At 40.5% G+C, this 12,289-nt stretch overlaps 1 protein-coding gene across 1 annotated transcript; it reads right to left on the bottom strand.

Moving 5' to 3' along the window:
- Nucleotides 1–33: 33 nt before the first annotated feature.
- LOC144088839 (xylosyltransferase 2-like) lies at nucleotides 34–10,798 on the bottom strand. Its single transcript, XM_077619524.1, has 11 exons — nucleotides 10,631–10,798; nucleotides 6,877–7,387; nucleotides 5,116–5,294; nucleotides 4,253–4,455; nucleotides 3,849–3,929; nucleotides 3,338–3,554; nucleotides 3,080–3,256; nucleotides 2,754–3,001; nucleotides 2,452–2,647; nucleotides 1,965–2,298; nucleotides 34–1,857 (listed from the first exon to the last, which is right to left on the bottom strand). The coding sequence occupies exons 1-11, from the start codon at nucleotides 10,742–10,744 to the stop codon at nucleotides 1,535–1,537; spliced, it is 2,583 nt and encodes an 860-aa protein (XP_077475650.1). The 5' UTR covers nucleotides 10,745–10,798; the 3' UTR covers nucleotides 34–1,534.
- Nucleotides 10,799–12,289: the final 1,491 nt, after the last annotated feature.

The following is a 12,289-nucleotide window of genomic DNA, read 5'->3' as shown; positions in this document are numbered from 1 at the left end:
TTTATTGAATTATCCAGAAGCAACCAGTATAAATACTGTTTAGTCTTGTGATGGATTTATTATTAATACACTTTAATCAAACAGAGAGACATCTTTAACATACACTGGCTACAACTTGCAAGGAAAATCACTCCCGATTCTTCTTTATCCAGGATGATTCTGAAAAACGGTATCCTCCTCTGTCCATTTATTCGCGCCATACTCAAAACATTTAATGTAATCTGATTCAAACAATTGCATAAGCTAACCGAATAACACCATTAAGGTCAAAAAACAACTGTCACAACAATCTCATATTAGATCGAAACAAAAAACACCTGCGTAAGAATTTGCACAAGTAAGCATACAATGTGACCCGAGCGGATCGGAAAGCAAAACAACTGCGTAAGAATTTGCAGAATAAGCATAATAATTTCTTTATAAGGTAAACAGAGCAGCCTTATTTTTAAACAATAATGCAATTATCGCCATCTGCCGGCATCCAAGTCAAAACAATTTATGAGTCCCTTGTAGATCTTCATTGCCAACTCAGATCAACAGTCTCGGCCTGGAACAAGGTGTCCTGTTCAGTCAATAGTCCTGAAAACAATTAACTGGCCTAGAAAGCAGCTGTGGGGGAAAGTGTCCTCGTGCTTACTTGGTCCCAACATAAAGCACAAATTAATTTATAGCTTTATTACCTATTAAAATGCTTAATGAACATATAGAAACATCCCAGAATAAACCCAACACTTGATTGACTCATTTTCTAAATGGACTGAAATAGTCCCCGCAAAATCACCAGACACATTAACGTGGCTAAGGCCATCTGTAAACACATCATCCCAGAAGATGGGATCTCCACAATCATCTGGAGTGACAATGGAGCTAATTTTGCAAACAGCATAGTGCAAAACATGGCAAATCACCTAGGAATGAGTCTAAAAAACCACTGCTCGTACCATCCGCAGAGTGTAGGACTGGTAGAGCGAACAAATGGTACGATAAAACCAAGGCTTAAGATAAACCATGGGGGAGATTAAGAAGCCATGGCCAGAACGCCTAACAAAGGCCAAAACGTATGAAGATAGTAACAACGAGCTCCGGATTAACACCTTTTTGAGATAGTTCATGGAAGACCATTCCAACTTCCTCTATGGGAAGATGAACCATGACGAGACACTAAGGGAGGAGAGAAAATTATCCAAAGAACATGTAAGCTGCCGTGATGCTTTTGTCTATCTTGCAGGAGGTGGTGAAGCCAGGTGACTGGATCCTGATCCGAGTCATAAAAAGAAAGTCCTGGTTCTCTCCACGATGGGAAGATTTCTATGGGAAACGTTCATTTGAGTAACGAGTAAATTGACATACGAGCTTAGTCCCGGAACGCATTAAGCTCATATCTTGAGGTATCACTGTAGCACATATTTTAGTGTATTTTTCCTTTGAAATTCTGAGTATGGCTCTCAAGGAATAACATTTGAAAATATGAATTGTTTATGGTTCTCTCCGTCAAAAAGGTTCCCGACCCCTGATCTAGACCAACCCCCTGGGGTTACCTGATCTTCCCGTCACTTTTGACTGGGCCTAGTTCGGACTTGGGGTCCGGGGACAGGGAGCTCCATGATGTTTTGGAGCAGGGCGGCAAGGCTGCGCAGGATGAATTTTGGGTGGTGCAAGAACCACCAATAATCCAGAAGTTTTCCATACAGTGATCAATCCACGCTTCAAGGGCCGGGCCCACCAATTGGGCATTTTGTTGAGCTTCCAGCATGGCGGGTTCCTGAGGTGGCAGCTGCAGGATGGAATTCAGGTGTTTGTAGCTCTTATCCATGTAAACATTTTCTAATGGACCTGAATGCATCCAACTGTCCTCATCTGAAGGTTTGGATTCATATTTGTGGACAAAGAAGAGATATTTTTTATTATAATAAATATTAATACATATATAAATAAATATAAATATATTAAAAAAACAACCTTACCTTTGGAAAGTGGCACCTTCTTTTTAAAGTTCAAAGGAAGAACAAGGAATTGCAATTCTGCCATCTGCTCCAACTCTTGGTATATACGTAACGACCAAATGCCAGGCCGAAGGGGTTGCTTCAGCGGTGGCTTGTGCATGCTAAATTCTGAATCCTGTGGCACTTTGATGTTATAAACGGTCGCCACTACCAGGGCGGGATCAATCAACACTATCGTGACTGTCAAGTTGGGCCCGCGACCCCAACCCTGCACCGAAAATAGTTCGTCAAAAGGACCAATGATCCCACCAAAATTACGAAACAGTCTTTCTTTTGGGTCCCATTCTGTGCCAACCTGTTAGAGTAGAGAATATAATAAGATTTTACATGACGAATACATATTTTATTGTTTGCATTCAAGAGCACGCTCTCTGAATGGCTCGTTAAAAAACATCTTTAATAGCTAATTAGCTGAGCAATCGCAAGGATTTCCTTAAAATGTACTTACCTCTACATTTCTCAGCCTTTCAAATTCCTGACGATGCCTTTCAAATTTCAACTTAACCTGGGGCATAAACCATATCTCTATTGACTCCTTTTCTTTTGAGCCCACGGTCTGAATCTCTTGTTGTATTAAGAACCCTTTAAACTGGTCATCATAGAAGTACATGTTCACTGCTGAAGGGTAGCCTTTCGGTTCAAAGCTGGATCAAAGGTGGAAAATGGCACATGTGTAAATAGGCGGATATGAGCTGATCGGTAAAAAAAGAAGTCTAATGTACATTTTAATTAATGTAAAAGTATCTGCACCTGCAGGTCGGATGAGACGTCGCAAGACTTTTCAGACCCAAGCGAACCAAAGAAGTGTAAGCAGTGAGTGCCACGTCACTGAGCGAGTGCAAACCGTCCAACTGCTCATACGTGTTCTCCCAGTACGCCTTGACGGCAACAGTTCCTGGTGCGTACTGGCCATACAGGTGAGTGTCCAGGATCTCAATTGCTTCTTGGTTAACTGATGACTCAAACTTGCGTGCAAAGAATGTCGGTCGGTTCACTTTCTGCAAGGTTAAAAAAGTTACATTTAAAAAAAAAAAGAATGTGCAACAAAGGCAGCGGCTTTACGGCAATTAAATTACCCAGATACGATTGAGGTCGTGAGGTTTCAAGTCGTTAGGAGAGCAGCCACACCAATCCACAATGTGCAAGTACTGGCACTTACAGCCTAGTTTGGGAACCCAGTTAACCATATGAAGATTGTTGTCAACTAAGCTGTGACACAAGTGACTGTTCAAAAGTGCGGTGTGGAAGAAAGACTGAGAACAGGACAGAAAGACAACCTAAGAAGAAAATAACAGTATTTTGACATGAGTGTTTGAACTTTAAAACCTTCTCACCTCAAGAGGTATCAAACTATAGGAGTAGAAAAGCTTCAGTCCAGTCAACATGTCATCTTGAGAGTTGACGACATAATCCACAAATTGGCGGTTGAGTACAAACCAATCGGAGCCGGCAGAGATTTCCAGGCCTTCTGGAATGCTGCGCACTCCAACCTTCCACATGTGGTTGTCACACTCGTAGAAAACACGATCAATCCCCTGCTTGCTGATAAACCTTCAACACAAAACAAGCAGCAATGTTTGATTCACAAAAGGTAGTGGTCTTTTTTTAAAGAAATTTCAAAAGATTTCATTTGAAAATGCCTTAGGGGAAAAAACTTTCCTTTGTTCATTAATTGGTTCTTTAAGTAATAATTATTCAGAATGCAGATGTCACTCATGAGTTCACTTATTTTACAGAGCCGGAGGATTCGTTTTTGATTCAACATGCCAAATAAGGTATGGACTTTTCTTTTCAATTTGTGAATTCAACTCATAAGCTTTATGTTTTCATAGAAAGAATCCTCACCGGCCAGTCCCTCTGTCAAGTACCTTAAGGAAGTTCTTGTCTCTGTTCGGTCCTAAGAAGTCAACGAGTTCACCAATTGTCCTGTGGTGCAAGAAAAAAAGGAAAAGTATTACATATGAGAATGAAGAACTCACAAAACGGGATTCTTTTAAACGTGCAAGTAATAAAAGTTGTCTGGCATGGAAAATTTCACCCATGAATGCCAAACCCAAAACAATTTATGTTTTTGGACCAATTTTATATTTCAAAAGTTAAATACAATCTCAACATGTAACACTCAAAACATTAGGGTGCAAGAAAAGATCTCATAAATGCAAAAATATTTTATAGACACTTTTGGAATAACAGATTACATCTGAGTGGTAAATTGCTCTAAATTGATTTGATTGAATTAGCTAACTAACCTGGTGGGAAAGTCTGTGCCACTGAGATTAATGAAAAAATCCCATTTCAAATCCGGCATGGCGAGGAGGTCCTCCATGCAGCGGAGGTGCGCCTTTAGCAGGGTGATACTGCCCCACATGGTCACCATTCTCCAGGGTGTCACACGCACATTTGGGTACTGCTGGGCTATTTTACAGACCTCCCGATACAAGTAGTTTGACCTCTAGAAGGGTCAAGAACACCACATAAAATCATAACATGAAAGTTGTGTTTTTGTGATGAGCACACTTGGTTGTCTCACTGACACATTTCATTTTGGCTAAGTTCAGACCATAGGTCTTAATCCACAATCCATTGTTTTGTAATATCCAATCATTTTGTTTGACTGTTCGAATGCCTTTTTCCTTTGAACCTGTTCAAATATTATACTAGCACATAGCTTGCAGTCATCACGCCCCAAAAAAGCAAATTGATGTACATGTGCTAAGGCAGGTTGACAAATGACCGTAGCCTACACATGCTGTCTTTACATTATTATAAACTAACCATACTTCGATTTAAAAAAAAGACTCAAATGATCCTTGCAATTCTCCTTTCTCTTTACCTAATCTAAATCGAAACATGTTTTGCCTTTGGAATTCCAACAGCGCATGAGGGTTCCGTTCACTAAATCCATCTGCTAAGGATAACGTCTTTTTATTCTTATCCCATCAACCTTCCTGTTAGACGTGGAGGGTAAATGCAACCTACATAATGTCAGTGGGAAGGTAAACACATTTTTTAGTCAAGGCGACGTCAAGCAACACTGTAAAACTAGAGCGGGGAAATCCTTTTCTATTTTGTACTATGTTTCTTAAGACACTAAAGACTTCAGTCCTCTTACCTGGTCTACATGGATGTAGTAGAAGTGATCAGAGTGGTATATAGCTTTAAAAGTACGCTTGATCTGTCGTACAGCGCGACCATGAATCATCAAGACAAAAGCCAGCCGGACAGGTGTCTCTTCGTCGGACAGGCTGTTGTCCAGCTCAACGTCAAAAGCCTGAACAGGACTTGATGTATCTATTTAGGAAGGACATAAAAAAAGTGGCAAGGGACTTTGAGCTATAATAATGAAAGAAAACAACAACTATGAAAAACATATTGGTTATGTCTTCACATCAGATTTTATTCAAATTCATTGTGTTCAAAGAGTTAGGATTGGCTGCCATTTTACAATCATGCTAAGTATGGTTTTGTATTTTTTTTTTTTGCAGTGAAAGCGTATGCAAAAATAAAAACATGGCAATCAACCAACCAAACATGGTTTGGTACTTCCTACAGCCACTAAGGTCGAAGGTCAACTGGAGCCAAACCCAGGTAACTATAGGTAATAAGGTATAATCTAAACCAGGGGTAGGGAACCTATGGCTCGGGAGCCATATGTGGCTCTTTTGATAGGTGCATACGGCTCTCCGCTAAAATGTGAAGTAAAATATGGTAACCGCTGTTGAGAGCTCAGTCCTGAATGCATCAGTAGGAGCGTTATGTGATCATTGTGGCGCAGGCACTACTTCTAGTGCAGCTTTAAACATTTTTTTCCATTAGATTCTTCTGCATGCATACTCCCATTGGTTATCCTTGATTAGCAACAGCGCGACAATATTGTCAAAAGATCTCAGAGAATGTTTGTACTTTAAAAGTGGTGACATTACTACAAATAGCACACATTTTAGTGTATTTTTCCTCTTAAATTTTGAGTATGGCTCTCAAGGAATAACATTTGAAAATATTAATTGTTTATGGCTCTCTCCGTCAAAAAGGTTCCCGACCCCTGATCTAAACTATAGCACACTTAATCTTTTGGTACTCCACTACATTCCAGATACTTTAAGCATTTCCAATATTTGCAGTCAAGTACAAATTTAGAGAGCTACATTTTACTGTTTAAATACAGTATAAACTGTGATTTGTTTGTTCATTCAAAACAAAAACTAACAGTGTGAGTGACAGGGAATCATTATGTATTAAAAGATAAATAATATAGGCACAAAATATATATTTTTTAATCAACTTAGAAATGTGTTTTATGCATTTGATAGCAGGGTAAGGATTAGAATTTTTGGACTCTTTGCAAGTGAGTCTGGAAAGGAAATCCCCTGCATTTCAAGTTTACAGCATACTCTTCACTAAATTAAATGCTTGAGTGCCAATGCCATCACTGGACACAGACAAGGACTTAGGAAACACCCATCATTTTTTCGTAAACACATTAGTAATTGCCCATCGTGTTGCACCAACACTATTTTTTGTCTCTTGATACTGACTCCTAGCTGCGTGATGTCGACAAATACCATGTGTTTTTGTGTGTGTTTGAATGTGTTTTGAAATTTAAAAATTCAATTATTCTTTTTCCCCCCCCAGTCAATAATAAACTTCACTCTCACTTAACTCACTGGCTGCCATTGACGGCGCTAGACAGCCAATCCATTTCGAAGTGGGAAAACTAGCAGCGATAACACATCCGACTTAAACCATCATTTTAGTGCCGTATAGATACCGATACAAGTGCAACACTCGTAACAAATACGTTAAAATGGTGCTTGCAAGCTTTCTCCCATCCCAAATCACCCAGATATAAGTGCAAAGTGTAAAGGCTTCTCACTGATCTGAGGGCAGAACCGTGGCAAGGCTTGTGGCATGAGCACTCCAGCTTCATGCAGGCACACAATGTCGGCGATATCCTGTTTACACTGCTGTGTGGTCGCACGTCGTAGAGCCGACAGGGCATCCTGGCTTTTGATATTACATTTGGCCTCAAAATTTGTCCTGGAGGCCTGCTGAGCCCCGTCCACACTGCCTGGCTCGCCTGGAAATGCGGCGGCACCGCCTTTGATATCATTCAAGTTACTCGATGGGTCATGAGGTGCCACTCCGTCCAAGCCTTTTCCCATTTGTCCCTGCTCGAGGGGATTCTTCTGCATGATGCCTGGCTTTCCCTGTAGTTGGTTGGTCCCCAGTGTCGGTGGCCTGGCTGCTGTGTACCCGTTCCTTATCAGCCTGCTGCTCCATAAGCCCTTGTAACTCTTAGGCCACTGGTTGTGTCTCTCGAAAATGGTGGCACCCTTCAGCGGGTCCTGGTTGTTGTCAGGCAGTTTAGATCTTCTAGTTTTTTTCTATGGTGAGAAACAGATTGACTTAAACTCAGTCAAGTGAAATATACAAAATATACATTTATTCCCTAAAACACAGAGGCGTATTGATCACAGATTTTGATGAGGCTGATAAACCTAACAAGTCAGCAGAAGACATCACCACAAAGAATAATACAGAAATTCCTAATTTATCGTGGTTAATACATTCCAATGGGTGATTCATTTGTGATTGTCTTTCTTGTGATTGAATTTAGAGATTCCTGCAAACAATCCAGCTTTACATCGGAAGGTTCAAATCATTGAACTCATTCAACTCAAACATTTTTCAGCTTTGACAGCCAACGTTGGAATGTATAGAATAAAGGCAAACAAGTTAGACTTGGTTTAATTTGAGGTTTCAAGTAACATTTAATTGTCTAAAAGTCAAAGAACGTTGCACCGGTAATGTGGCTTTCCCTGCTTGCATCAGTCAAAGATAATAACCTGACTCACTGGTACTACCACATTGATTTAGTTATTTAGTTTAGTTCATGACTACATTGTACATTGTTACACTCACATCTTTTTGTGCGTGGGTTTTAATGTGGTGTGCAGCAGAAATACTGTAAACCATGCGTGATTTTAACTTCTTTGGGGATAATAATTAGAATATAGTCATTGATTCATTTTATATGACAAGAAACATCATAGACTGGTCGCCAGCCAATTGCCGAGCACATAAAAACAAACACGTACACCTACTGAAAAATCAAATGTACTTGTTTTTCCCAACATTTCCCGAGCCCAGAAATATTTTAACATCCCAAAAATGTAAAACCGCCAAACTGTAACGCATAAACCACATACGTACAAACAACTCGCCCACACAAATATCAATGGGGAAAACAATAATTAACAGAAACTAATCACTGCTACGGGTGGTTAACAGTTGCGCCACTTAGATCGCATTTAAAAACAATGTATTGCGTGTTTTGAAATAGTCAAAGTAACAATCTTGATGGTGTTTTATCAGTGGCGGGCGGTGCATTTTCTGGTAGCGCCTTCAACGTATCAATCCAACCCTCAAAAACTATTTTATGGCTATAAAACCTCTACTGCAGCTACAGCTGCGACACATAAAAAATAATCAATAAATTAATGCACAAAAATGGGGTAAAATCCACTTCCTAGCAGCATTTCATGATTAAATACAAATACTGGAGCTTTTCAGATATTAAAACCAGGCCAGTGGGTGATTTTCCCGGGAAAAGACAGCGATGAACGTCAATGGCGTACGGGCAAACATTGCCCGAAAATGGGGTAAAATCCAGCCAAAAACAGCATTTATTGATTAAATACAAATACTGGAGCTTTTTAGACATCAGAACCGGGCCCGGAGTATCATTTCCCCGGTAAAAAGACAGCGATGAACGTCGATACGTCCATACGTGAAATGACAAAAAAATGCACTAAAATTAGGTAAAATCCACTTCCTAGCATCATTTATTGATTGAATACAAATACTGGAGCTTTTGAGACATTACAACCAGGCCAGGGGGGTGATTTTTCCTGGGAAAAGACAGTGATGGACGTCAATGGTGAAACGCCAAAAATTAAACTGGGGTAAAATCCACTTCCTAGCAGCATTTTGTGATTAAATACAAACACTGGAGCTTTTCAGATATCAGAACTTGGCCCACAATTGAAATATTATTTAGGAATATATTTTACTCACCAAAAATCCTTTTTACACAATATCCATCCTCCTTTCTTCCTTCTTTCCTATCGCCATCGAAGCTAATGATGAAAGTCGAGCCTGTCCTGTCATATTTCCGGCATAGTCCGTTTTGAAATTAGCATTAAATCAACACAACAATATACTACAGTGGTACCTCGTCATACGACCGTTCGTCATACAAAATGCTCGTCTTACGGGGGAAATTTCGATCGAATAATTCGCATCGTGTGCATCATTTTCGGAATATTTTGAAGGGAATAGTACGACAGCAAACAGCCCATCGATAGCGGACGTGAGGGTGGAGTGCATTGTTGCCGTGGAGAAAGTCCCCCCGAACAGCCCCCCCCCTCCGCCTCCGTGTGTGTCGTCTCTCCCCTCCGCGAAATGTGTCTAATTTTACTCCTATTAAACACATTATTACTATCAAACCACTCGTTATTTATTACTTTGTCAATATATGGCGAATTATAAGAAATAAAACATTTTTTCAATCCAATATCCTGTTTTTGGTGTTTTTTTCCAGAGAGTTGGAACGAATTAATTTGTTTCCCATTCATTTCAATGGGAAACTTCCGCTCGAGTTACGAGAATCTTGTCATACGAGCGCAGTCCCGGAACCGATTAAGCTCGTATCTCGAGGTACCACTGTATTTGCTTGTGGAGCTAAGTTAGCGCGCTGAAAGTGCCCCACACACCATTTTCCCGGCTGTAACAGGCTTGCTAGCTTCGGAGTTGACCGCCCTTTCTTAATGATGTCCATTTTTTTCCTGAAAAAGTCCGTCTGGAAAATAGCTTTGTGAGCAAACAGAATCTATTTGTTTTTGCTTCTGTCGGCCATAGTGGGTGGAGTTTGCGATCTCGGCTGCCTCGGTACTGCTTTGGCCCGCCTACTAGCCAATCATAGTTTGTGAAAGCAATGACATGTCCCAGCCAGCAAAATGCTAACGCCTATGAAAAATCATTGTGGGGTTGCCAACTCGAAATCTGATTGGTTAAAAGCAACAGTCTAGTTTAATGCAGCAGAGCCCCCAAGAACTTATTGTGCAGGCTTTGAGGCAGATCTGATCTGGCAACAAATAATGGCTGAAATGTGATTTGTTAAATGCTTCAATTTGAAAACACACATCTGGAAGCAGTGCAACCAGGGGGAAAAGCAATGAAAGGAAGCTAACAGACCATTTGGAATAATAAGTACATATTGATGGACAAAATATAATATGATTCAGATATTTCTTAGGCCAGCAGAGAAGGCCTTGAAGGCCCTGACGGCCCGCCAGTGTGTTTTATGATGGTTGAGGATGATGGAATTTTGGACTCAGAAGAGTATGATTTGCCCTTTTAAACTACATAGAGGGATTGTTAAATGTAAGCAATATGTTTAGTTTGTTGTCGTCAATTTAAGTACTAAGTTTGTAACCAGTGCCAGATTAGGATGGTATAATGAGCGAGGCTTCTTCTCAGCTAACATCAGCTAGCTACCCTCGGCGGTGAAAACATACCAAACGGGATCCGTCTCACTCTATGTGAAATAGCGGACTGCTGCTTACCGCCGTCTCGCCGTCTTCCAGACTTTTCAGGCTCCACACGGCCAGAGCTTGAACAAGGAGGATCATTAAAGCGACTGCAATCGCTAGTTTCCGCACTCTCGCGGTGGCCACCATCTTTTCTTCGACTCTGACCGGACTAACTTGAAATAGCGCGAGGATGGCGCATTAGGAGTGAGAACCAGTTCTTTCTTTCTTTCTTTTTTAAGCCGTGGCTCTTCATTTGGAAGTTGCTCCTCCTCAACGTCCCTCCTCCTGTTTTTCTGCACAAGCACGGCTATAAATAATAATTCATAATTCTTCAGAAAACCTGCTTCCCTGTCCTAACGACATGTACTACAAAAGTAGGCTACAGGTGTAAAAAATAAATCATATACATATATGTGATAGCTTTGCACTTTTATATAACTGTTAAGATATTCATAACAGCACCAGACAACGGAGCCAACTTTCACATGTGACAGAATACAGCAGCTAAAGCAGCAGCGCAAACACTTACTGGACAGCATAAACCACAAAACTGAGTCGATCTCAAAAACAGTATTAATTGATATGCAAAAGTCATGGATACATGAAGACACAGAACAGTCTGCAGACGGCCTAGTCACAACTAAAGTTCTACCGTGCCTACCAAAGAATTTATTCCAAAATTGAGCGATGGAAGCAGCCATGCCTCAACAGGGGGGATGATGGACATGGTACAGCGTGTGGTCCATGTCCCAGAGGTCTAAATACCTACTTTACAATTTTTGTAGGAACTGTTCAATTTGTTACAGACATAATGTGCAAAGTAACCTCAGGCCCAAACCAGGGCAACGTCCCAAAGGTACCTACCCATTATAAATTATACACATGGATTTTATTGAACTATCCAGAAGCAACCAGTATAAATACTGTTTAGTGTTGTGATGGATTTATTATTAATACACTTTAATCAAACAGAGAGACATCTTTAACATACACTGGCTACAACTTGCAAGGAAAATCACTCCCGATTCGTCTTCATCCAGGATGATTCTGAAAAACGGTATACTCCTCTGTCCATTCAGTCACGAAAAAAACACCTGCATAAGAATTTGCACAAGTAAGCATACAATGTGACCCGAGCGGATCGGAAACCAAAACACTTACTTAATGTCATGTCTGCTTTGCTCTGCGTTGTTTTTCCCTTCCCTTCCAGAACTTGAGATCGTAGAATTGGTGGGTCAACCGCCTCACCAGTTGGGCAATAGCAGCACCATTTGTATGATTGTAGTATTACTTTTGTATTAGTTTGATATTTTACTCGACAACTCGGTCGTGTTTTTGACTTTACCCAATTACCCACATAGTACCTTAGTTTTGACTTTTGCTGGCCATTTTTGCTTTATTGTTAGTTTACTCGCCGACTAGGTCGCACTACTTTTGTTGTATTTTGTCATACTTATTTAAAATTACATTTGAATTAACTAAAGTACCTTCTTCACTGTTGACTACTCAATGCACAAACATGAATACATAATTATATATAGTACAGTGGTACCTCATCATACGACCGCTCGTCTTACAATATTCTCGTCTTACGACGGAAATTTCGATCGGATAATTCGCCCGTGATGCGGTCAAAATTTCGTGATGCGACCAAGCCAGGTGGCCATGGCACTGTCTTTTTTGCATCTCTTT

This window comes from Stigmatopora argus, chromosome 14 (assembly GCF_051989625.1).
Source record: "Stigmatopora argus isolate UIUO_Sarg chromosome 14, RoL_Sarg_1.0, whole genome shotgun sequence".
NCBI classification, from domain to species: Eukaryota; Metazoa; Chordata; class Actinopteri; order Syngnathiformes; family Syngnathidae; genus Stigmatopora; species Stigmatopora argus.
The sequence above is the reverse complement of the archived record's forward strand: the minus strand, read 5'-3'. Positions and strand labels throughout refer to the sequence as shown.

What these genes read in the sequence shown, in the direction of transcription:
- LOC144088839 (XM_077619524.1), bottom strand. Translation starts at nt 10,744, where the DNA reads ATGGTGGCCACCGCGAGAGTGCGGAAACTAGCGATTGCAGTCGCTTTA. An exon ending in TGGAAGACGGCGAGACGGCG is followed by an intron (nt 7,388 to 10,630) that starts GTAAGCAGCAGT and finishes TTCTCACCATAG; the next exon opens with AAAAAAACTAGAAGATCTAA. An exon ending in ACGTCTCATCCGACCTGCAG is followed by an intron (nt 2,648 to 2,753) that starts GTGCAGATACTT and finishes CCTTTGATCCAG; the next exon opens with CTTTGAACCGAAAGGCTACC.